Source organism: Rhinichthys klamathensis, unplaced genomic scaffold (assembly GCF_029890125.1).
Source record: "Rhinichthys klamathensis goyatoka isolate OS25496 unplaced genomic scaffold, OSU_Roscu_1.1 h1tg000050l_1, whole genome shotgun sequence".
NCBI lineage: Eukaryota > Metazoa > Chordata > Actinopteri > Cypriniformes > Leuciscidae > Rhinichthys > Rhinichthys klamathensis.
In genome coordinates, this window is record NW_026606596.1 from 5,895,329 (window position 1) to 5,922,367 (window position 27,039).

General features: G+C 43.0%; 1 protein-coding gene across 3 annotated transcripts in view; it reads left to right on the forward strand.

Moving 5' to 3' along the window:
• zmat4a (zinc finger, matrin-type 4a) overlaps window positions 1-27,039 on the forward strand; it is a 45,243-nt gene that overhangs the window by 10,693 nt on the left and 7,511 nt on the right. For 2 of the 3 annotated variants that reach the window (XM_056247917.1, XM_056247918.1), the window contains 4 exons: window positions 8,135-8,224; window positions 12,215-12,371; window positions 17,362-17,586; window positions 26,904-27,000. In XM_056247917.1, coding sequence (XP_056103892.1) covers window positions 8,135-8,224; window positions 12,215-12,371; window positions 17,362-17,586; window positions 26,904-27,000 — 569 coding nt within the window. The remainder of the gene's footprint in view (window positions 1-8,134; window positions 8,225-12,214; window positions 12,372-17,361; window positions 17,587-26,903; window positions 27,001-27,039) is intronic. The other variant, XM_056247919.1, reaches the window with a different exon arrangement.

Genomic DNA, 27,039 nt, shown 5'->3' on the forward strand with positions numbered 1-27,039 from the left:
CATATGTGATATTGTATTATTTGTTAAACTAGTTATTTCTGTTATTTGATGTGGATAAGAGTTAGGAGTTTAAGGAGTCGCTATGCGACCGTGGTGCTAATTATATCCACGTTCGTTCATTTCACGCTCGAGCTTCGACTCGTCTGATTTTAGTACGTCGAGTTAACGATATGTAATATCGTGTTTAGATGTGTTTATACTTTCATATTTGTTGTTAGGATTGATCAGTACTTTGTGGTTGAGTAAAATAAGAAGTAAGTGGTGGTAAATATTGTTATTTGGATCGCTATCGAGGTTTCTCAGTCAGGGCTTTGCTAGCTCGAATGGAATATAGCATTCAGTACGGGGTTTTTTCATAATAAAACCATCCAGCTGTTTAGTTAGTTGAAGCTATAAAGTGTATTATCATAGATGACAGTAAGTGCTATCTATGTTAGTGGGAATTTAACTTATAATAGAAAATCTGAGGATCCTTTATAATAAGTGTTTGAATCTTTACATTATGCTTACAGTATTAGAGTTTAAGAGATATACTGTATAGATATATTTTGACTATTGTTTGCTTTGTTTAGTAATGTATATTAGTGCTTAGAGAGGAATGAGTGTATGCATATGTTTAATTTATTCATTTGTAATTTGTTTCTCTCTTTATAGAAACCACACTCAGAATTACACTCACCCTCAAACTCACTCACACAAGAAAGAGGAATAAAGAAACAGAATCAGAACTATTTCTCCGCTCTTTATTTCATACTCTGGAACATTTGGCCTTAAGTGGTGTTCTGGCCGACACACCTGAGTGAACTTGGTGATAAACCCAGAACTAGCACCTAGACTGAGCGTCTACCCATTATCTTCACGACATTGATGGTCCTTCGAGCCGGATCACTGAGTTTACGTCAGAGATGGAACTACATCCAGAGTATGATGCTAGTGGTGCACGTCCCAAACGGCACATTCACCCACCTGTGCGCTATGCAGATTATGAGGTCGATTATAGAGGCTACATCGGTCAGAGGTACAGAGAGGAATCAGAGAGTTATCACCAGGAGGGAAATGCCAGGATGACACCCCTCACCTCCCCACCAGACTCTCCTCTTCGACGCCAGAGGCGGGATGCTATTCTTCAGGAGATGGACCTGGGCTATAGGGCTGAGAACCAACAGCACAGCCAGAAGAATCAGCTAGCCCCCCAGCGGTTTCCAGAGAGAGAGTTTAGGGAACAGCTACGAGATTACTCTACTCCCCTACCTCCAGCGCTGCACCCCATACATCCACAGCATGACAGCCGAGTTGAGTTAGATGACATTCGTCATGAAAGACACCTCCTGCAGCAGACACAGCGGCACATGGCATCAGACTTGGTCGAGCTTAGAGCGCTGCGAGCAGACATGAGACAGTTAGTAGATTCTGTTTGTAACATGCAGAGTCCAACCTCTCTTCATACCAGAAAGCCAGAGTTAACGGTGATGTCGCCACGGCCACCTGTCGAAAGTGAACCTAACGCTGAGGAAGAGGATGATTGGCCTGCACCACCACCATGGCCAGACCCAGTAATTGACGAACTTCTGCCTGGTGACCCACCTATGCTAAATTCGCTTATTAGGAGAACAGATGAGGTTCCAAGAACTAAGGAAGAAGCATTGCCAGCCCCAGCTCCTGACATGTTTGTGGGCCAGCCACAAGTTTATCACTCAGCACATGGGGCCCTTCCTACTGCAAAGCCATGGGAGGACACTGTCCGTCAGCCATCGCCCTGGTTCAAGCCCGTTCAGTTTCTGCCACAGCCACACGGATTACCTCCAGCTGAGCCCAAGTGCCCTACAGCTTATAGTGGTCAACGGAGTAAGCTTGGCTGTAACGCAACGCCCCAACAGCGACATCCAAGCATGGCATGGACACAGCCACTGCCCTTTAGATCACCTCAGGGTCATAACTCCAACGTCCCAGAGCCAAGTTACCGTGGGCCACGCCCAACAATCCGCAACTTCGCCAGTCGGGACCCAAGTGAGTTTGCACGGCTCAAGATCTCATTGGAAAACCTCTTACCACATGACGCATCTGAGCTGTTTAAATACCAAGTGTTGGTCGATCACCTGCAACTAGAAGAAGCCAGGTTAATAGCAGATGCTTACCTTAACTCCCCAACACCCTTTTCAGACACAATGGTTGCCCTGAATGACAAGTTTGGCCAACCACATCAGATAGCGCTGAGGCGTATTGCTGCTGTGCTGGACTCACCAGACATAAGACGGGGAGACTTTGCTGCATTTGAGAAGTTTGCACTCCAGATACAGTCACTCGTGGGAATGCTGAAAACACTAGGCCACGAGGGTGAAGTGGAACTACAATGCGGCTCACATGTTGCTCGTCTGCTGAGCAAGCTGCCATCTGAGCAAAGAGCCGAGTTTCGCCGCTGCATGTATCATCAGGGCACAAGAACCCACACCTTAACTAATCTTTCAGATTGGCTGAAATACGAGTCTTGGTGCCAGGACTTTGAAGGACAGTTAGCTGTGAGAGGAGTGCGGGAGAAGCCGGTGTTCCGACAAGAGGGTAGGAAGGGTAAGCAACCTACCACTGTCCTCCATGGTGTGAAGGACACAGCTAAGAAACCTGAGGCTCCAGTGCCACGCAGCTCCTTCAAAGGGAACAAGAGCAAGCCATACTGTCCATTCTGCAATAACGAGGAACACTACCTTAGCCAGTGTACAGAGGTATCCAGGCTATCAAAGGATCAGCTGACTGAATGGATAAAAAGGAACAAGAGGTGTTGGCGATGTGCACGGCCACACCAGGCGGCTCAATGCAACTTAAAGAAAACTTGCAGCCTCTGCCAAGGGAAACACCTCCAGGTGCTGCATGAGGTGAATATGAGGTCACCTAAGGAGGCATCATCGACACCAGCAGCGGAAAGCCATGGCATAAGGGGCACAACAGAGGTTCTGTATCTAGACAGACCCACTGAAGGCAGTCGGGTTCTTCTTAAAGTTGTCAAAGTCCGGATTCACCATGGTGACCAATCAATCAACACCTATGCCATACTTGACGACGGTTCAGAGAGAACTATGCTGTTGCCAGATGCTGCAGAGAAGCTAGGTGTGCAGGGGATTCAAGAGGACCTACCACTACGCACAATTAGAGATGAAGTGCGGACCCTCCGTGGTGCATCAGTGTCGTTCTCCATTTCTTCGCCGTCAAAGCCAAAGACTAAGTTCAAGATTATAGGTGCATTCACCAGTGCTCGTATTGGACTAGCTACCCATACTTACCCCATGGAGCAACTCAGGAACACATACAAGCACCTTATTGGTCTTCCCATTCAGACCCTTATGAATGTTAAGCCCTTGCTTCTAATTGGAAGTGACCACCCCCATCTCGTCACTCCCATTGAACCTGTCAGATTGGGACCTCCAGGAGGGCCTGCTGCCATCCGCACAAGGCTGGGCTGGACACTGCAGGGCCCAGCGAGTGTAGTCTGTCACCTCACCCAACCACGGCAGTGTCTATTTACAACAGTAGCACCCCAGGTGAGCGAACTGATGAAACATGTTGAGAGATTATGGCAGGTCGACGATGTCCCATTCAGAAGCGAGAAACTAGTTACTCGTTCAAGACAGGACCAAGAGGCCATCAGCATCCTGGAGACCAAAACCATCAGGGTAGAGGTTGATGGCATTCTACGTTACGCCACCCCGCTGCTCCGCAAGAGAGACATGCCGCTCTTTCAGGCTACTGAAGAAGCCGTCATGCCCAGTTTACGAAGTGTAGAGAGGCGACTGGCTAGAGATTCTGCACGGGCAGAAGCCTACAGAGTGGAGATGGAGAAACTTATCAAGGCGGGCTATGTCATCAAGTGTGGACCGAAAGTTTCAGCCGAGGAAGGTTGTGAGGAATGGTATATTCCTCACCATCTGGTGAGCCATAATGGCAAGAATAGGCTGGTATTCAACTGCTCCTACCAGTATCGAGGGCAGATCCTCAATGACAATCTACTGCCTGGGCCGACATTAGGAGCATCACTACTGGGAGTCCTGCTAAGATTCCGAGAGCATGCAGTTGCGGTTAGCGGAGACATCAGAGGCATGTTCCACCAAGTTCGCCTCCTCCCAGAAGATCGTGCTCTGCTCAAATTCCTTTGGCGCGACGTCAGTCAAGAAGGCCCTCCTGCAGTGTACGAGTGGCAGGTGCTACCGTTTGGTACAACATGTAGCCCCTGCTGTGCCACATTCGCCTTACAGCGCCACGTCTCTGATCTGGCTTCACGCCAGCCAGATGAAGAGGTGAGGTTCTCAGTTGAGAAATGCTTTTATGTAGATAACTGTCTCCAGAGTGTTCCCAATATTGCTGATGCGAGGCACCTTGTAGACAAGCTACGAGCCCTTCTTGCGTCTGCAGGCTTTGATCTGCGTCAGTGGGCAAGCAACGAACCAGGTGTAATAAGTCACCTACCAGAAGAGAGCTGCTCTGCCAGTGTTGAGCTATGGCTGGCTCAGAACAAGACGGATACCCCAGAATCTACTCTAGGGCTAAGCTGGCTCTTCCACACGGATGTCCTTGGCTACAAGCATCGCCATGTGGAGTATGGGGTTCCCACGATGCGTAATATCTATAAGGTGCTGGCGAGTCAGTACGACCCCTTGGGGTTCATCCTACCCTACACCACCAGGGCTAAGATAATTGTCCGACACCTTTGGGACAAACACAGGGGATGGGATGATCCATTACTACCGCAGGAGCTTCTGCAGCAGTGGAAAGACTGGGAAGAAGAATTACAAGTCTTACCTCAAGTCACCCTGCCCCGACCATACTTGTCGAAGGACGTGGACACCTCCGGTCTTCAGAGAGAGGTGCATGTATTTTGCGACGCCTCAGAAGAGGCTTATGGATCAGTGGCATACCTCCGGACCACTGACAGACACGGTGAAGTGTATCTGTCATTCCTGATGGCCCGTTCTAGAGTTGCTCCCAAGCGATTTCACTCTATGCCCCGATTAGAACTCTGTGCTGCCCTTACGGGTGCACAGCTCTCGCAGGTGCTGAAGAGGGAGCTTACCATCCACATTGATCAGACAATCCTTTGGTCAGATTCCACAACGGTGCTGACATGGCTGAGGTCTGAATCTTGTCGATTCAAGGTCTTTGTGGGCACCCGCGTGGCCGAGATACAGGAGCTGACTGACAGGCATGCCTGGAGATATGTTGATACCGCAAGAAACCCTGCTGATGACGTAACACGAGGGAAGAAGCTGAGAGAGCTTGTTCAGCCAAATAGATGGAGCCTGGGACCTGCCTTCCTCCTGACCAGTCCAGACTCATGGCCAGAGGACCCTGCTGTTGAACAAGCAGAAGATACCTCAGAGCTGCGCAAGTCTACTTTCTGTGGGGTCGCCGCAGTTGCATCAAGCCAGTCGACTTCAGAAGTGAGTCAATACGGCTCGTGGAAGGAGCTGCTGGATGAGACAGTGCAGGAGCTGCATGGGGCGGCCAACTTTAATGATAAGCCCACAGCTGAAGACTACCGACAGGCTGAACGGTTAATACTTCAGAGGGCTCAGAGGGATAGTTTTCAGCAAGAGTACAGCCTCCTGAAAGCTGGTAAACCAGTTCCCAGCAGCAGTCGACTCCGTATGCTGTCTCCAGAGCTGGATGAAAAGGGAGAGCTCATTCGTGTTGGAGGACGACTCCGTCGAGCAGAAGGCCTAGAACTGACCACTCTTCATCCAGTCATCTTAGACCCAGGTCATCGAGTGACTACGCTCTTGATCCAAGATTTCGACAACCGCCTACGCCACCCAGGCCCAGAGCGGGTGTTCGCCGAGCTTCGACGCTCCTTCTGGATCCTGCGAGGGCGTGAGGCTGTCCGGCGCTACCAGTATAGCTGCGCTGACTGTCGGCGATGGAGGGCAAGACCTGCAGTGCCGAAAATGGCAGACCTGCCATCAGCCCGTCTGCGCCTTTACAAGCCGGCTTTCTACTCTACAGGGATGGACTGCTTTGGGCCATTTGAGGTCAAAGTTGGCCGGCGCCGGGAGAAGAGATGGGGGATCATTTTCAAGTGCCTCACAACGAGGGCAGTGCACTTGGACCTCCTTACCTCTATTGATACGGATGCTTTTCTGATGTCCCTTCGTCGATTTATTTCCCGTAGAGGAACACCTGCCGAGCTGTTTTCCGATCAAGGGACAAATTTCAAGGGAGGTGAGCGAGAACTCCGTGAGACCTTCGCTGGAATGTCTAAAGAACTACAACATCTCCTTGCACCACAGAAGATCTCCTTCCGCTTTAACCCCCCAGCCGCTCCTCACTTCGGAGGGGTGTGGGAGAGGGAGATACGCTCAGTTAAGAGTGCACTCTATGCCACAGTCGGTGCTCAACCTGTTCCGGAAGAAGTGCTTCGCACTGTACTTACTGAGGTGGAAGGGATCCTCAACAGTAAGCCCTTGGGTTATGTTTCTTCAGATGCCAGCGACCCAGATCCAGTGACTCCCAGTGTTCTTCTTATGGGGCGGCCTGATGGTTCGTTGCCTCAGGTAGTCTACCCCGAAAGTGAGCTCATCTGTCGCCGCCGTTGGAAACACTCCCAAGTTTTGGCTGACCACTTTTGGGCCCGTTTCATCCGACTCTATGTGCCGAGCCTGCAAGCTCGCCAGAAGTGGCAGGCTACACCAGCTGATATTGAAGGGGACTGGGTAGTGATGATCGCTGACCCACATCTTCCGAGGGCTCTCTGGCCCATTGGGAAAGTGGTTAAGACTCATCCCAGCCCTGACGGGCACATCAGGTCCGCTGATGTAAAGGTGAAGGAGAGAATCTACACACGGCCAGTTGCCAGACTGGTTGTCCTCCCTGCACTTCCATCTGGAGAAGATGGAAACGGTTCCACTCCTGCCACTACACCCCAGCCATAGAACTTTGTTGCCTTTATTGATGAGCGAATGTATTACATACATTCGGGGGCGGCTGTAGAAAAGGCCCCAAAGTTATTTCAGTGTTGCTATTATTTTGTATAGTTGACCATATTAGGCTTTGTTTCACGTTTACTTCCGTTTATTCAGTGCTTGTAACGGTAGCCGAAGCGCGCGCTGGTTTGTATACTATCTGACGTCACACAGTTAGTATGCAGTACGATAGAGATAGTCAGTCGGTCGGTCGGTCGGATTGTAGATGTGAGCTGCACCTTTCTTCAGAGTGTGCGTAAATGAGAAGAGTAAGTACATATGTGATATTGTATTATTTGTTAAACTAGTTATTTCTGTTATTTGATGTGGATAAGAGTTAGGAGTTTAAGGAGTCGCTATGCGACCGTGGTGCTAATTATATCCACGTTCGTTCATTTCACGCTCGAGCTTCGACTCGTCTGATTTTAGTACGTCGAGTTAACGATATGTAATATCGTGTTTAGATGTGTTTATACTTTCATATTTGTTGTTAGGATTGATCAGTACTTTGTGGTTGAGTAAAATAAGAAGTAAGTGGTGGTAAATATTGTTATTTGGATCGCTATCGAGGTTTCTCAGTCAGGGCTTTGCTAGCTCGAATGGAATATAGCATTCAGTACGGGGTTTTTTCATAATAAAACCATCCAGCTGTTTAGTTAGTTGAAGCTATAAAGTGTATTATCATAGATGACAGTAAGTGCTATCTATGTTAGTGGGAATTTAACTTATAATAGAAAATCTGAGGATCCTTTATAATAAGTGTTTGAATCTTTACATTATGCTTACAGTATTAGAGTTTAAGAGATATACTGTATAGATATATTTTGACTATTGTTTGCTTTGTTTAGTAATGTATATTAGTGCTTAGAGAGGAATGAGTGTATGCATATGTTTAATTTATTCATTTGTAATTTGTTTCTCTCTTTATAGAAACCACACTCAGAATTACACTCACCCTCAAACTCACTCACACAAGAAAGAGGAATAAAGAAACAGAATCAGAACTATTTCTCCGCTCTTTATTTCATACTCTGGAACATTTGGCCTTAAGTGGTGTTCTGGCCGACACACCTGAGTGAACTTGGTGATAAACCCAGAACTAGCACCTAGACTGAGCGTCTACCCATTATCTTCACAACAACTGGAATGAAACTGGCTACTTGTGAAACACTCTCTATCTCATTTTCTTGCAGAGTCGAAAGCATGCAAACAAAGTTCGCCTGTATTACATGTTACACCCAGTGGATGGTGGCTGCCCTGCAAAGAAACTTCGGACAGACAATGTAAGTGAAGAAATACGCCTACATATGGCTTTTTAATGTACATGCATTGGCACTGATAGAGAATTTGTTGCTAGTTATGCTATTTGAATTTGTTAGATTGCAGGAAAAAAAAATACTAGCACCAATTCCAAGCCACTTTCCTTCTAAAAAATTGAAGCTGGCAGTTTCATTACTCCATTGAGGAACCCAGATGTAGCTACCAGGAAAAACGGTTTTATGTCCACAACATATTGATTGACATGGATGACCTGCTCGTCTAAGCGTATTACTTCTGCCCAGTCCCGCGTCTCTCACATTTCAGGCTATCATTGGGGTTTAGTGATTAAGTGGATCTTTTAGAAGTACGAAGAATGACCCAATCCATTTTGTTACAACTTTCACATGACAAGCTGTCACTTTATGTCACACATGGCTTGTGAATGTCTGGGGTTTGGACTGCTGTACATGACTGGTACAAACTAGTTGAGGTTTTGCTAATTTTGAATGGATATATTGGGCATATTTTAGCAAAAAATGTTCTTGAGTGACTTTCTTATCAAAGCAAATTACATAAAAAAACAAACAAATCTGTGACAGACTTGCATGATTTGTTTCCTCTACAAAATAAAATCTTATTTTACAAAATTGTATTTATATGTCGACAGGAACTTTTGCTTGTATAGTCTGTTTCAGATTACAGTTTATTCAGGCCAACTCTGATTGACCTGAATATTGTTAATATTCATAAACAACATTTGAATAATCTTAAACAATATTTGAGTCATTGTTTTTATATAAACAATATCACACGAGTAGCCGTTCAATATCGCTCTATATAAGCATGGCTGTGATTCAGGCAGAGTGTCGTAGGTAATCACAGCGTGCTGATATACAGCAATGTCGCATGGCTATGAGTGTGATATTGAGTTTATACAACAGTTCGACAGCACAAGTGTGTAAAAAGAAAAACTACAACGGAGTGTCTTTAAAACCCTCTTTGTACAGAACTATTTCCTTCCGCCACGGATTCAAATCTCAAGTTTACAGTTTGACAGGTGTGACCGAGTCTCCATTACTAATTCTAAAATGTCACTTTAGAGCTAGTAATGATGGAACACCGAGTCGCTTCATTGAAGCTTATTGTATTATGTAGAGTAGAGTATTATGAGAGAGAGAGATAAGGCCAATTCACACCACAAAGACAAATGCCAACAAACAAATTGGCCGTTTGATTTAGAATGTTATGAAAAATAACTGTCATGATCACACTGCCCCAACCAACGCCGACAGGGGTAACACACTGATCTGACAAAACCCTGCTGTGCGGTGTGAATTGGCCTATAGACTAAGCGAGTGCATTACCTGCATCTAGCTGATATTCTTCAGGTCAATCTTATATTCATAATCACAAGATCAGTTTGAAAGTCTGCTGAGGAAAGCGATATCTTTGTCTTTGTCCTTTTAACAGTTAAGGGGATTTCATACGACAGCGCTAGTCAGTGCGTCTTATTGTTTACTACCTTGTTTCAGTCCCTTTTAATATAAAAGTATTTTGATACTGACTCGCTCATAAAGACTGATGGTAACTTTCACTGAAGTCGAAATCACTATCACTAACGGACCCTTTCTCAATACCAAATGCGGCATGCTATTTATATAAAATAATATTTATTGAAAAATAATACTTAACTAAACAAGATTAGCCATTATAAAAATATAAGAAATTTGTACAATAGGAAATAAACAAGCAAACAGTTCAGTCAAAAGTACAAATGCAGCGCTAGTTATAGTACAGGATTTCAGTTAAATTAAAAATATAATGTTATGAAACTTAACTTTGCCCGTAGCCAAATCCATTTTCTCTGCAAGATATAATTCAAGAGACGCAGTCATGGATATCAGTCATGGAAAATGTTAGTCCAGGATATTACAAGCATTTTGAGGGAATGTTGGAAGCTGCTCCGCATAGAAAAAGGGGTGTTGTAGGGTGCAGATGCAGACAGAGTTTTGTTTTTTGTTTAGTTAAATGTAATTGTTGCTTGCACCTGTGTTTTACCCTAGTTCTTTCACCTTTTTCATGTAGCTGGACCCTGTGACGCATCCACTGTGTGTGGTTGAATCAAGCTCAAGCCTAACTGCGGAGCTCTGGAAAACATTTGTGTTTACCTTTTCTTGTGATATATAAGCAGCATTAGAATCAGCATTAGATTAGAAGACTATTTTAATTCAAAATAACAAAATAAAATAACCCCCGCAGACACACCTATAAAGCATCTAGAAACATTTGAGTCTCTGCTCCTCATGTATTTCTTTGGTTAATCTCACTCTCATAATGTGAGTTAGACACAGGTTTGTTTTGTCTCGTCACTGCCAGCAATATTAAAGAATTTGCTTGAAATTAAAAGAGATGCTTCTCTCCTGTGCAGAGGTGATGATTGTTTCCAGTCAAGGTCAATATCTAAATGGACTTTGACGGTTTAGCTGGAGATTGGTGAGGTCTTTTCCCTCGGGAGAGTAAATAAAGACATTATGGCGTGTCAGGAGAGGAATAACAAGAAGCAGAATGAGTGGACACAGATCAATGCCCCGCGGAGAGAAGACAGACCTCAGTTCAAGCTCAAGGGTTATAGAACAATTAAAGCTCAGAAAGTCAGTCAGGTTCTCATTATTTAATGCTTAATGGAACATTTCATGCAAGAAAAAAATTGTAGGTCACTCATCATCATGTCATTTTTCCGTGGAAAAAAGAAAGGAGAAATTTAGATTTAGATTTTCTTACCACAAATGACATCTCATGGATTGTATTAAGATACTTTTATGGTGGTTTTGGTATTTGTTGTTTTTTGGGGTCCTTTTTGAAGTGTGACAGACATGGTCACTATAAACTGTTGTTATATTGCAAAAATTGCATACCGATTCTTCAAACATTTCTTTTGTATTATAAAAAATAACAGTATACAGGTTTGAAATGACATGATTGGAAGTAAAAATGACATAACTATTCCTTAACCCTTTAGAACCTGAAGCTAAAATAGGTGTTTTTCTCACATTTTGATTTTTTTGACTGTAAAATTCTAAAACAATGTGCTATCTTCATGTGCAAGGTGTCATGTTTTTCAGAAAAAGATTAGCTTTCAACAAATTACAGTTATTGACCGTTATTGTGTGTGGTGAGTTTGTAAATAGAATTTAAATAGAAAAAAAAAAAAAAAAAAACGAGAATAAATTTACTGATTTTTATTTAGAAAAAAAGCCAACAACTAGCCTCTGCTCTTAGTTTTTTATTTATTGTTTTGTTAGGGTCAGGTTGTCATTGTTTTTGTTGTATTTATTTTCAACTTGTATAATCACACTCGCGCACACACACACACACACACACACACACACAAAGAGATCGACAGATAGATAGATAGATACAGTAGATAGATAGATAGATAGATAGATAGATAGATAGACAGATACAGTAGAGTAGATAGATAGATAGATAGATAGATAGATAGATAGATAGATAGATAGATTCAGTTAAAAAATGCACTATATTTTTAAATGAAATATATTTTTTTATTGAAAATATTGCCCTCTCATGTTTTTGTTATTAGTGTAATAGGTCTATTAATAGTGTACTATTAGCTTAGTAGTGTAACTACCTTTTCAAATAGTACTTTGACTGCACTTTAAAACAACAATTAGCTTTTACCGAAAGTTTCGATTTGACTTCCACAACAGTGTTTAGAGCCAAATTTCAGTCAAGATGAGAAACTCAAGAGTGGTTGCATCAGTGCAGGAAGTAGAATATATGCTACACCGTTTTTAGAAGTTTTTAAATTACTTCTCCACAGAGCGACCCACATCTGCCAATTTGACAGCCAAATTTCATATCTTCCTCTTAAAGTTTTGATATAACACATTTGCTTCATAAATCATTCTGTTCTCCAGTATTATTAGCTGAAGATGAAAAACGGGCCCGGTTAAAGGATATCAGAGTATGTGTCTGTCTCTGTGTCGTCCCAGGGCAGTGCGGAGGGAGACGTGGACAAGAACAAATGCTGCACGCTGTGCAATATGTCGTTCACTTCAGCGGTGGTGGCCCAGTCACACTACCAGGGCAAGATCCATGCCAAGAGACTGAGGCTACTGCTGGGGGAACCACCTGCCATCACATCTAAAGGTAGGGGTCTAAGATCAGCTCCACACTGACTAGATCACCATATTAATGAAGCCCAAGCTGTTCCTGTATCAGTATTCATACTCAAATGAGTTTTACACACATATGACGTCTTAAGCAGTCAGCGGGGAAGTGACCTGTTTAGCCATGGACAGACTCTGAATATTAGATAATGAGGCAATTTGTTCTTGAGAATGAGTTCATTATTATTAATGCTCAAGTTATTTGATATTATTGATGTTTGATGAGGTGTAATATGATATTTGATAAAGACTACTGCTCACAGTTAGAGTTTTGGTCTTTTTTAAAAACCCTAAACCTGCATTTTATACATAGGTGCTTAACAAGCCCTGCAATGCACAAAAAAATACTCGGAAGATCTTAGCCACCGCATAGGAACCATGCAAAACACCCGTGAGATCGCAACGCAGTGCACTGAAAGCTACTTAGAAACCTTGGCAACTGTTTAACAATCGCACAGAGCCATTAATCGAACCCAACTGCGTAGTAATGCACAGTTTCACAGAAGACCTTAGCAAGTGTATAGCAACCACCCACAATAGTGTCTCAGATCTTAGCAACCGCATAGCAATGCACTAAAAACTATTATGTGCAACAGCGGGGTTCCGGAAGTAAAAACTCCATTCATTTTCTCCATAAGGAAACTGATTTTGAATGATAACTTTTAAACCTTTAAAGACAGCCTTACTCTGAGCTACGAGGTTGTTAATCGATGGTATTTGGCCGTCAGCCCGCATTATTTCAGCTAATTTTTTTAAATAATCATGCTTAACAGTAGAATTATTTTTAACAGTAAAAAACTACATTACCCATGATACTGTACAGAAAATTACACCAATCAAAGAGTCGAAAAAAGCAACATGTAGACAACAAGACAGACAGACAGACAGACAGACAGACAGACAGATAGATAGATAGATAGATAGATAGATAGATAGATAGATAGATAGATAGATAGATAGATAGATAGATAGATAGATAGATAGATAGATAGATAGACAGTCTTGTACCTTTGTCTTTTTGTCTGATTTAAAAAAAATTTTGCTTCAAATCAGAAGTTTGTAGCAAATGAACAATAATAAAAGAATACTTCTGGGACCAGCACACACATTTTCAGAAAATGTAACAATAAATAAATGAATGATGAAGTTGACAAGTGAGTTTCACAAGTTTGCAGTATATCAGGACTTGGATGTCCTTTTTTTCATTCACCCAAATGTGAGTGCATTAGGCATATCAGAGGTTTGTGTTCTCAAAACTGTCGCTTGTAGCATGTTTATGATAAGAGCAGGGCCTTTAGCAGGGACAACACATCACTGACTCACTTAGCATGCATAATTGCGCGTGGCCAAGGTACCTGAGGGTGCGAAAGGACCCAAAAAAGAAACAAATGGAAAGAGCTCAGAAACAACCCAGAATGACTGCTGGATATGCAGAAACAGATGAAGTAGGAGTGTACTGCCATTTCTCATTGACAAAAGACAGGGACCTCTTGATGTTGTTGTGTTTTATCCAAAGTGTCCATCCCATGCAACACAGTATATCAGGTTAAATCCATTCACAAGACTAGATTTGACATTTTCTGCAAAAAAAGTGAGCTTTGCCTGTTTTATCATCCACATCAGGCGGCAATCCTATGTCCAATCACTTAGAAAGTAATAGCGCACCTCTCATCAACAAGTCTCATGATTTAATGTGCTTTTATGTCCACAGCACAAATGGTGCGGGACGAGTTACGTGCTGATTTTTTAAAGTGTTTGTTCAAATAGCAAGCCTCACTAAGCAACACCATTAAAAACTATTAGTAACCATAATAGGGTTCAAGAAACTGTCCTTTTGTTGTTTGTTCAGCAGTCATAGTAGAGGCTCAGCATTATTCAGTTACATTTGGACGGTTGCTATACGGCTGCTTCCGCCGTCATAAAGGTCTTACATGATGATGATTTTTCTGGTCCGAATTTTTTGTTTTACATGTGTGGCGAAAAACGCAAATTTTGAGGCAGTTATGTTTATTTTTGAAAACATGTTTCTAATAAGTAACTAGCATTTGGGGTGTGACTGTGCAGTTTACGTTGCAGGACAAAACGGCCAAGTATATTTAACACAGACCGTACTTTAATCATAAACAGAAAACCCCCCATTTTAAACCCCCGTAAGAAAATCTCGAGGGAACCAGTGGCGAATTAGACTTCCGGGTTTTGACGTCACTCCTGCACCACTCTATAATGATAAGGTGTAGACGAAATGGACATGGTCAAGGATGGAATACAGATGAGGATATCGTTTTATTAAATTACCCTTGAGTGTCATTGCCATTATTAAACCGGTCCACTGCAGATCTACATAATTACTGTAATGCTAATTTGAACAAGATATTATTAAAGCTCCAAATGATAACACATACAATTATGTTGATCTTTTGCACCTGCACCCCTTTCCAATTATAAACAGAGACAGAATGTCAGAAGAAACAGGTACAAAACCGTTCAAAAGCCAGTAAGAATTTTATAAACTTGCAATTTACTTGAATTGCTAAATATTTTTATTTATTTATTTAAAAAAAATCTTGCTGACTTTAAATGGCAGATAAATGTTTAAATAATACGAAATACCAAAAAAATCAGAAGTTCTCATTCTCCAATTGTTATGCTGATAACATTATTTGCAATTGAAACATTTGTATATTAAATTGTGAAAAAGAAAAGCTAAATATAACCATTTTCACTTGTGGTCTCAGACCACTGTATTTGTCACGGTATAGCGTTTCATATCACACTCTGATTATGTGTTATAATGAAAACAACCTTCCATTCAAACACCTCAGGGAACCTGAGACAGAAAGAAGAAGAAAAAAAAAGGAAAAAGAATGCTTCTATTATCGAGTTATGTTGACACCTTCTATAAATACACCTGTAGAGCTGCCAGAATCTACCCAGATATCTTTCATTTGAAAAACAGGAGAAGAGCCAAGACGCCCCATTTGTGCCATTCGCCGTTCCTATTTTCTACTTGTTATGACACGGGATCGCTGTCAGTGTAGTCTTATGTTTACCGTTTACTATAACTGAGCATAATTAGCATCTTCTTAGCTTTGTAATAAAAATGCACTTCTTAAAAACAAACAGAGAAACACCTGCTAGTGTGAGACAAATGACCTCCCGTCTGTTTATGAAACAAATTCATCATATTAGTGTCATGAGATTCAGAATGCACCTTATTAAGTTCCAGCCACAGGGGACATTGTGTGTTCCTAATTTGCGGCCTTTACCCATGAAATATTTCAAACTGACATGAGACTGTGCCCTATGCCTTGACAGGTGAGATAGACCACTAGCAAAAAAACGTCAATAGAATCACGTATGCATGTCTCCGAAATTCTAACAAGTGTTATTAATGCTGTCACACACCTGCTGTTGTTGCTCCGATATTGGTAAATAAAATGAGAAATGGATATAACATTTGAACTGTAAGGCTGGCTGTTATCTTGTGTTGGTATGTTGCAAATGATTTAAACTACGATTATGTTTTGTTTATTTTTCTTTTGTTGCAAAAATGTCATAACTGCAGGACTCCATTAATAAATAGTTTGATATGTATATGTTATGTATATATACACAGTTGTAGTCACAGTATTGGCACCCCTTGTAAATATGATCAAAGATGGCTATAAAAATAAACCTTCATTGTTTATCGTTTTGATCTTTCATTAAAAAAAAAAAAAATCTAACCTTTCAAAATCCAACCTTTCATTGAAGTAAAAGAATTGAAAGTGTGGGCACCCTTTTATTAAATAATTTTTACAAGCTCCTTTTGCCAAGATAACAGCTCTGAGTTTTCTCCTATAATGCCTGATGAGTTTGGAGATCAGAGACCATTCCTCCATACAGAATCTCTCCAGATCCTTCAGATTCCCAGATCCATGCTGGTGCTTCTCCTCTTCAGTTCAGCCCACTCTTTTTCTGTAGGGTTCAGGTCCCTTTTGAAGTTCCAGTCGTGTCTGACAACTGAAAGCTGGAGTTTGTTTTTGGATGAGTGAGGAGGATTTTTCTTGAAACCCTCCCAAACAACATGGTGATGCAGGGGTTGTTTGAATTTTTTTTTTTTTTTTTTTGGCTTTCTGACCCAAGACTCAAGTAATCTCTGCAATTCTCCATCTGTGATCCTTGGAGAGTCTTTGACCACTCAAACTGTCCTCCTCACCGTGCATTAAGACAATATAGACACACGTCCTCTTCCAGGCAGATTCGTTACATCTTTAGTTGATTGGAACTAAAGAAGCTTTTTCAAAGCTTTAGCTATTTTCAGACACTTTTTTATTTTGTGGAGCTCAACAATCTTTTGCTGAACATCATAATTATATATTCTATATTCTTTGGTTTTGCTCATTGTGATGGATGATTAAAGGAAATTTGGCCTTTGTGTTTCCTCATATTTAAACTCCTGTGAAACAAGAAGTCATAGCTAGACAATTTTATGTTTCTAGTCACCCTGGTGTGCTAAAAAAAAAATATTAATGAGAATACACTTCAGAGATATTTTACTCATAAATATTCTAGGGGTGCCAATAATTGTGGCAAGTTTGTTTTGGAGAATGTTTTTTTTTTATTTCATACTGTGACTTACCCCCCACTTTCAATTATTTTATAGGTTAGATTTTTGCTATTTTTTAAATAAAAGATCATAAGGATAAACAATGCACATTTATTTTTACAGCCATCTTTGATCATATTTACCAGGGATGCCAACAATTCTGACCACAACTGTGTATCTCCTGTATGAGTGGTAAAGCTCAGTTTCTCTCTCAGTCATGGTGTTTTTTTAACATAAATAGTCTTTATCTGTAATAATAATAATAATAATAATAACTTTAATTTATATAGCGCCTTTCATAAAACCCAAGGACGCTTGTAGCCCATCTGTAGCCTGTTAATGAACAGAGCACCAATACTAAGTCTGTTTTGCCCTCTTGCAGAGGTGACAGTCAGTTCAGAGCATATGGTGACTGAAGATTCCCCGGGAAGTCCTTCCGTACATGGCAGGCTCTCACACCGTTACTGCCAGATGTGCAAGGCCTGGTTCAACAACCCCGGCATGGCTAGACAGCACTATGAAGGCAAGAAGCACAAAAAAAATGCAGCCCAAGCTAACCTCCTTGCACAGCTGGGTAAAAGTCTGGAGGATGGAGATGAACTGAACGGTATGTTCGGATAGGAACAGACAAAACATGGATATAAAGGGATCGTTCACCCAAAAGTGAAAATTCTGTCTGTCATTCTGAGATAAAAAAAAAAAAATAGCTGTTTGCTCTTTTCGAAGCAATTACAATAGATGAGGTCTGGAGCTTTAAAAAGGATGCAAAATGCCATTAAACTATAAAAAAATTGACTTATGCCACTTTGTGTGCGCTATATTCCAAGTCTTTTGAAGCAATTCAATAGCTTTGTGTAATGAACCAATCAAAGCAAAGTTTTTTTTTTGTTGGATCTTTTCAGTAAATCGTTTGGTCTTAATTTTTCTTTTACTGACTGACCTGGTCAGTAAATTTCCAGTCGAATTAAAAAAAAATCAGTCTGTTCATCACACAAAGCTATCGTATTACTTCAGAAGTCTTGGAATATAGCGCACCAGTTTTATGATTTGCATTCTTTTTAAGCTTAAAAGCTGAAATTGTGTTTCATGTTAGGGTGACTCCTTTTATGTTCTGTGGAAGAATGAAAGCCTTATAGGTTTGGAATGACATGAGGGTGAATAAATTATGACAGAATTTTCATTCTGGGCTGAACTGTCCCTTTAAAAAAGTACATTCAACTGTAACGATGTTTGTTTTCATCAGTCTGTTGTAATGGCTCATGAATAACCCCGTCGTAAATGCCACCGTTTAAGCACAGATATCATCTTAGGCCATTGACCATCCACAGTTTTACAGGTCTCAGTAGAGGCATTTTAATGGTCTTAGAGTCTTTTCACAAGCAGGCATTTCATTAACGATTTGCATTATTCAGCAGATAGCTAAAGAGTTTTCGTACAAGGCAGTTATCAATAGGTAATTAATGGCACGGCAAAGAGTCTCCCCGAGCACAAGATCTTTGCTCGCCAAACAAACCGTCAATGGCTGAAGTTGCAGACAGCAAAGCCACCTCGTTGGTGAGTTGACGCGCAGAGGGACGAGAACCATTTCGTGGGAGGTGTTTACCAGCTGCCATTTAGCCAAATGTTGGATTTAGATTCATATTGAAGTGTCCTGTCCCTCACGTCACGCTTGTGACTCATAAATATGACTCATTGCTGCAGTTTTCATTAAGGCTTCCCAGTACTGCACTCTCGGGATTGAAAACACTATTTTTGTGGCAGGCTTGTTATAGTGTGGTGAGTTTAAAATATTAGTCTTCTATAAACATAGACTAGAATAGTATTTGACATGCTATTTCTACTCACAAGCAATTGTCTGTTCTAAAGCCGTTAGTGGTGCTAACAGCAGGGGGCTGAATCAATGCTCAATAATAACGGAATCCCATTTTATGGCGTTTCAATCTGACTTCCCACTTCACAGGAAGCCAGCAACTGATTTTTCGAGCTTCACATAAGCTTATAATTTACTGGTCTGTCCTAGTTAAAGGCGGAGAACAGATTTGGTGTAGGAAGACAGAGCTGTGGGAGGATACGGCTTATCAGTGTATTTCACGGCCCCTTCTGTTGTGTTTTTAATCATTGCAAATGTGCACAATGCCAAAGAAAAGCTGAGGCAGTTTGGTTGCAAAGATGAGGCCAACGTAATCTATGACTTTGATTGAATATAGATCCGTGGTAAATGGTGTTGATGAGACTCCTAGATGAGCCTCCATTCATTATCTGGCCCGATCGCTCAGATACACGGATTACAAAAGATTCCTCTTGTTTAAATAAAGGAGGTTGTTGCTTTTTGGCATATTCAAGGGTCATGTGGCATATGCAAGGGTCATTTAACACCACCCATCTCCCCATAGTAAATCGCATCACACGCTAAATGGTTCCACGTGTATAGTCATGTTTGGACATAAGCTTATGTTCATGTGTGAAGGAGGCAAATATATATATATGATTTATGCATAACCTGTTTACTGGAGCATGGAAGCCTGCATTTCATGCCTTTATATTTCATGAATGAATGTCACAGAAACAAGTCCACGTCATATTTTATACCAACAAACAAAAGAAATGGTTGTATATTTTATTATTACATTAATATTAAATGTTCCATGAAGAAATGTATATCTATTTGTTGGACCATTAGGAATTTCTTTGCATTCTAACATTATTACTTTGATAATTAACCATTTTTGTTTTATTCTCATTAGTCTCAATGGTTATTTTCAATAGTATATTGTAAGGATCTATAATTTAGGGTACATTTCACATCATCCAAAAAGTGTAAAAACAATATGCTTTCTCAATAAATCAACGATTGGTTTCAGTTTATATGTTTTAGGAGTGTAACTTATCTGCTAGTTGGCAAGCTAAATCATTAAAATTTCACCATTTTAATACAATTACAAAGAAAAACTGTTCTCTTACGAGAGGTTCTCTCGTACTGCGTAATATCTTACGCTAGGGGAAAACCTCTTTTCCACGAGATATTGAAGCCAAAATTATCCTTAATGTAAAACGCGTGGCGGCAGCATGCAGACATAGGCAATAGGCTCGCGTGCCTATTGGCTGTCCTGCGGCAACTGCAGCAGCCTATCGAGAGAGGCCCTTGGTGACGTCAGATCCAATGGGGGCCGAGACAGGCGTGGCCTGGGCCTATAAATACAGCTCGATGGGCTGATATAATCTGATTTTTCATCTCTTCAGCAAAGCTCACGCATCGCTGGATCCGGAGTGAAGAAGCCGCGCCGTCTGAGAAAAAGCTTTCTGCGGGACGAGCCTTTGCATCTGAAGCCGCTGGCCTTCATCTCGCCGCCTTCAGTCGCTGTACCTGCTACGCTTTCCGGCGTTTATATCTTTTTACTCTGCCGAGTGTCTGTTCGCCGCTGCGATTCACACTCTCTATCTAAAAGAGCAGCGTCTTTTTAAAGATGCCTCGTTCCTGTGGCTCGTGCCGAGCCGCACTCAGCGACGGGGACCGCCATTTCATCTGCGTTTCCTGCCTGGGTAAGGATCATGCAGCTCTCGCGCTCGCCGACGGCGGCTGCCATCATTGCGAGCTATTGCCCGTGGTGACTCTGAGGACTCGCCTGGCATTTTTCTCCGAGTCTGCACTTCCGCCCGCTATAGTGCCGCGCCGTAAAATGCTTCACCAGCTTCACTCGAGACGCTCACCGACGGACAACGGCCGCCGTCCGCCGCCGCTTCCGCCATTGATGACGAGATAGCTGCATCTGTAGAGGAGGCCAGCTGCTCTATCCTGGCGTTGGACAGTGAGGATTGGGCGAGCTCTGTGGACCTCCCCCCCTCTGCCCGTGAGTCGTCAGGGAAACGGGCCAGCATCGAATCCGAGCTGATGCGTCTGCTCTCACAGGCCGTGGCCGGTACCATGGCCCGCTTGCCTGCACAAAAATGCCGTTTCCACGGCGACCCAGATAAATCACATAAAGAATGTAATTTCTGGTATTCTGGCCACGGCAGATGGTGTTATGAGTGTAATAAAAATGCCCACGACCCAGTGTTCATTCCTACACACAAGCACAGCCCACCACAGTACAGGGCTCGCACAAATAAAATCGACTCATGTCGATTGTGCATTAAATGTAGTGAATGTGCCCACAACCCAGTGCCCACAAACACTACACACTGCATGTCCCACGGTTTCTGTAAAAACGAAACCAACACACATACAGTCAGCTCAGGCTGACGGTGTTTTCAGTGCAGTAAATGTGCCCGCTGTCCCGCGCCCACATTCACTCACAGACATGTTAAGCCCCACAGGGTTTGCCCCGCTCGCTCTCTCTCAGCAAACTGCCATAAGGGAGTCGAGCGCGGCCGGACTGCCCGCCGTGATCGGCACGCCCCCCGCCTCAGACCCATTCTAGATCTAAGACAGCTGAACAAAGTGCTTGTGAAACGCCAGTTCAGAATGCTCACAACCAGGAAAATCCTCGCGCAGATTTGCCAAGAAGACTGGTTTATGTCAATAGATCTGAAGGACGCGTATTTCCAAATACAAAAAGCGTCACGTCACAGGCGATTCTTGAGATTCGCCTTCGAGGGCCAGGCATATCAATACACAGTCCTACCGTCTATGACTATGACAGCGCGACTGTCGCAAGAGCGCAGACTGAACATTCAGCGCATCACGAAATCCTTCCGCTGCGGCACTATAGTCCCGCTCAAAAGGTTTCAGAAAATGCTGGGTCTCATGGCCTCAGCATCATCAGTACTCCAGTTGGGTCTGCTTCGCATGCGCCCGCTGCAGTTATGGCTAAAAGCGTGAGTACCACCTCGGGCATGGGCCTCTGGTCTGTTTCGCCTCAAGGTCGATCAGAAATGCGTCACAGCTCTGAAACCTTGGAGAGCAATCGACTGGTACCAGTCAGGTGTAAACCTGGCGACTTCCTCGAGTGTGAAGGTCGTGTCCACGGACGCCTCCACCTGGTTCTTTGGCCAGTGGTCAGAACGGGAGAAGCTTCTACACATAAACTGTCTGGAAATGATGGCAGTCGACAACGCGCTGAGGCGTTTTTGTCCCCAGATAAAAAATCACCACGTCTTGGTCCGCTCGGACAACATGTTAGTGGTGGCCTATATAAATCGCCAGGGTGGCGTCAGGTCCCGAAACCTTTACAGGTTGACGGAACGCCTGCTGGTCTGGGCTCAGCACAATCTGCGCTCATTGAGAGCAGCACATGTTCCTGGTCACCTGAATTTGGGACCAGACAGACTGTCCAGAAACAATGTTCCAGCAGGGGAATGGTCTCTGCTCCCGCAGACGGTCCTACTGCTGTGGGAGACATTAGGCAGAGCGCAGGTAGACCTGTTTGCGTCCCAAGAAAACGTTCACTGTCCGAAGTTTTTCTCCAAGAGCAGCGATGCGCTGGCCCACGTCTGGCCCCGCTGCCCACTCTATGCCTTTTCCCCTGTCTCGCTCCTGCCTCAGGTATTGGAACGAATCAGGGAAAACGGATGCTCAGTGCTACTTGTGGCTCCGCTCTGGAAAAACCAGGCTTGGTTCCCAGTTCTGATGCAGCTGACAAGCACTGCCCCATGGCCAATACCGATGAGGAAAGACCTCCTCTCTCAAGCCAAGGGCTCGATTTGGCATCCTCGCCCAGAGCTGTGGTCCCTACATGCATGGGCCATCAATGGGTACCCGCTAACCTCCCGGAGGGAGTGTTAAAGGGGTCATATAATGCCATTTTTGTACAAGTTAATATGAATCTTTAGGGTCTAAATGAAAACTTTGTAATATACTTTTATTAAAAATTCTCATTAGTATTGTAAGAAACACTAATTTTACCTGGTCAAAAACAGCTCTGTTTTCAGCACGCTGTTTCAGTGCATATGCCTTTAATTGATAATGAGCTTTGCTCACTCCGCCCCCCCGTTCTTTGGTGCGTTTTGATACAACGCACGTGGAGTGTTGCCTTGACAACAGTTGAGGGTATTTTTGGAGAAAGAATGGCAGCGGGAGTCTCTGAGGACACATCTGTGCAACCGTATCAGTTTGAACCGGAGTCGGAGTCGGACCTGGAACAAGATGATGGCCCGAAGAGGTTTGACAACTAAGGCTCGAACAGGACGTTTCTGAATGGTTGGTTAACGTAATGTCACTTTGATCTATTTTTGTATGTACTGGTAGTGAGATACGAACGCTGTGTGTTTACTGATGTATACGTTATTATGTTTTCGTTGACAGATTGATGTTACAGTTAATGGTCATGAACAACTCTTTTTTAAGTTGATTAATATAAAGCTTAATAAAACTTTACACTCACTTCTTCTGGAGGTGCAGCAGAAACACGAATAGTTGGTACCGATTCTTTTTTCAGGAGCAGATTCTTAGCAAAACTAGCTTTATACTGACCCTCGTTTATAAAGCAGTCTGGTGAGAAATGATTCGCGCAAACATGAAAGCATTGACGTTGCTCGTGGGGAATAACGTTATTCCATTCGAAAACAAAACTCAGCCACTGCGTCTTCAGCGGTTCGGATTTAGGAACATCAAAATGACTGCTGTGTTTGTTATTACACCCAAGACCAGAACACCACAATCGCTTAGACGCCATTCTGCTCCAGCGTATCAACAATGGCGGACTATGATGACAGCCCGCGGGTCTGTGTTGAAACCCTGCTTTCAATCAACAATCGTGGGGGGACGTCCGACCGTGTGACGTCACAAAATCGAATGGCTCGATTTGAGGCATGGGAAAACATATAAGGAGATTAAAACAAAAACACTGGATGAATTTTTATCATTATATGATGGTTGTGTACAGGCACTGCCAACACACATTTCAGTACAATCAACTTGTAAAAGTGCATGTACCATTATATGACCCCTCTAAACACGATCACGCAGGCTAGAGCCCCGTCTACTAGATGACTCTATTCCTCAAAATGGTCTGTGTTTTCTGGCTGGTGCAAAGCTCGAGGCTTTTCACCCCTAGACTGTGGGGTTACGGAAGTTCTCTCCTTCCTTCAAGAGCTACTGGATAAGGGCAGAATCCCATCCACGCTCAAGGTTTATGTGGCGGCCATAGCAGCGTTTGCTATACCAGCGACTGGCCAGTCACTGGGGAAGAACGATCTGGTCATCCGCTTCCTTAAGGGAGCTAAGAGGCTGAATCCTCCCAGACCCCCTTCAGTCCCCATATGGGACCTTTCGACGGTTCTGGAAGCCATGAAAGGTGCCCCGTTCGAGCCAATCCATTTATCAGACATGAAACATTTGTCGTTCATTTGTCGTTCTTGCTTCAGTGAAGCGCATAGGGGATTTACAAGCGCTCTCAGTAAGCGCGACGTGTTTGGAATTTGGGCCAAATGACTCGAAAGTCATACTCAAACCAAGACACGGGTACGTGCCTAAATCCCTCAACACACCGTTCAGGGCTCAGGTTATTTCTCTGTCTTCCCTGCCGGTTTACAACGAGGAAAAGGACGCAAGCTTCCTTTGCCCAGTCAGGGCATTAAGAGCTTGTGTGTCTCGCTCGTCTGTTTTCAGACAGACTGAGCAGCTCTTCGTTTCATTCAGCGGACGTTCTAAGGGACTAGCCGCATCGAAACAGAGCCTATCCAGATGGATAGTTGATGCTATAGCGCTGGCTTACACTTCTAAAGGCTTGCAGTGTCCTTTGGGTGTCAGAGCGCACTCCACAAGAGGCGTGGCCTCGTCGTGGGCTTGGTATAGCGGGATTACCTTGCAGGATATCTGTATGGCGGCAGGCTGGGCCTCCCCGTCTACATTTATAAGGTTTTATAACCTAGAGGTTCCCGCCTTACAGGCTAAACTACTTTCGGTCTAAAGATCAGTGCTGTCTGCCCCGTTGCTTCGGCTCAGAATACTGAAACCGCTTGAGCACCGCTGGCTGATCGATAAAATAACTCCATGGGCAAAAGTAAGACCCATACTGTTACCCAGTTCAGGCCGAACATTTTCACCCTGACTGTGTGGAACACTGATGCTACTTATACTTATTGGGAATGACGCTTATAGCCTCTCTTCTCAGACTCTCTGTGAGTCCCTGGTGTTTATGCACTATATGAGCCCCGGGCACCTGCCCTTGGGACTTTGGTGTTGGATCCCAGCACGCACGGCGTTTTACACTGTGTTCCTCTTGCGTAAGGTATTACGAGAGAACCTCTCGTAAGAGAACGTACTCGGATACTAACGTATCCTCGGTTCTCTCTAGAAGAGGGAACGAGTACTGCGTATCTTTGCCGTGCATACAACACGCTCTGGTTCGCTTCGGCGATGAAAAACCAGATTATATCAGCCCATCGAGCTGTATTTATAGGCCCGGGCCATGCCTGTCTCGGCGGGACGTGACGTAGTGGGCGCGAAGCGCCCCCATTGGATCTGACGTCACCAAGGGCCTCTCTCGATAGGCTGCTGCAGTTGCCGCAGGACAGCCAATAGGCACGCGAGCCGTCTTGCCTATGTCTGCATGCTGCCGCAGCGCGTTTTACATTAATTCAAAATTAAGGATAATTTTTGGCTTCAATATCTCGTGGAAAAGCGGTTTTCCCCTAGCGTAAGATATTATGCAGTACTCGTTCCCTCTTCTAGAGAGAACCGAGGTTACGTTAGTAACCGAGTACGTTTTACATTGTTTAAAAATGTCTAATAGATAATGTTTTTGGGTAATTCTCATTCATATGATTCTAAGTATTGTTATATATTATGTAAAAAATGTATCTTTTATTAAAGGGGTGGTTGATTATGATTTCACTTTTCTAACTTTAGTTAGTGTGTAATGTTGCTGTTTGAGCATAAACAACATCTGCAAAGTTACAACGCTCAATGTTCAAAGCAAAGGGAGATATTTGCTTTTAAAGAAATCGTTTTTTAAGGACTACAACAAACGGCTGGTAGGAACTACACGAGCTTCCTCTCGGGTTAGTGACTAACCCTAAAATTTACATAAACCCCGCCCCCGAGAACACGCAGTCCATGTTGAGAAGAGGAAGAGCTGTTGTAGTCAAGCACATTTGTGAGTCAGCTCAAACTGTAGCATCCATCTTTTCACATGCAATAGAAAGTCACTCTGTGTGCATCTCACAACAGTCCTATATAAGCGATTTATAGATTATCCTGACAGAATATGCTAATTGAAGATAGTTAACTCCACATCAGCAACATAAATTCATCAACAATTCAGAGATCTCCTGTTGCATTCTACATGTTGTCACTTCTTAGTCTCTACATCTTTGTCTGACTCCGGTTTAAACATAAAAGGCAGAACAGTTTCTGACATTTTAGCGTGTGTCAGCGTGAGGTAATCGAAGCTGCTAACACACACACTCTTGAAGCTCCGCCCACTGTGTCGGGAGCTGCAGCTCATTTGCATTTAAAGGGCCAGACACAAAACGGTGCATTTTTGCTAACCCTCAAAAAGTGACAACTTTAACATGCTATATAAAAATATCTGTGGGGTATTTTGAGCTAAAACTTAACATACACACTCTGGGGACATCAGAGATTTATTTTACATCTTGTGAAAAGGGCATTATACCACCCTTTAAGGCAGTACAACAGTTACTGATATGTAAATAGTGTGAAAATGTCCTTAAAATAGGCTTTATTTTCTTTAATTTTAGAGTGAATTAGACCATTATGGTATTGCATTATGTTTTTTTTTTATTTATTTTTTTAAAGAATACCAATGTGCTTTATTCAGGCTGTATGCTAATTTACCTCATGTAATTTATGTACTGTGAAGAGATGGTCATATGCTCATGATTCTAGCTGTTGGCGTTTGTCTAAATAAGTCGTTATATTTACCCTGAGAAAAGATTTGAGGTCATTTGCTGTTGGTTTGTATGAAACAACACAGTTAGTTCTAGTCTAATAGATGTGTATGTATTTATGTATGCTCTTAGGCCCGAAGCGGAGTCACACATGTGAGGTTTGCAGTGTTACGCCTAACTCCGTGGCACAATATCACGCACATCTGCAGGGCTCCAAACACCAGAACAAGTGAGTTTCAGCCACTGCATCTCATCTTGAAAAAAAAAG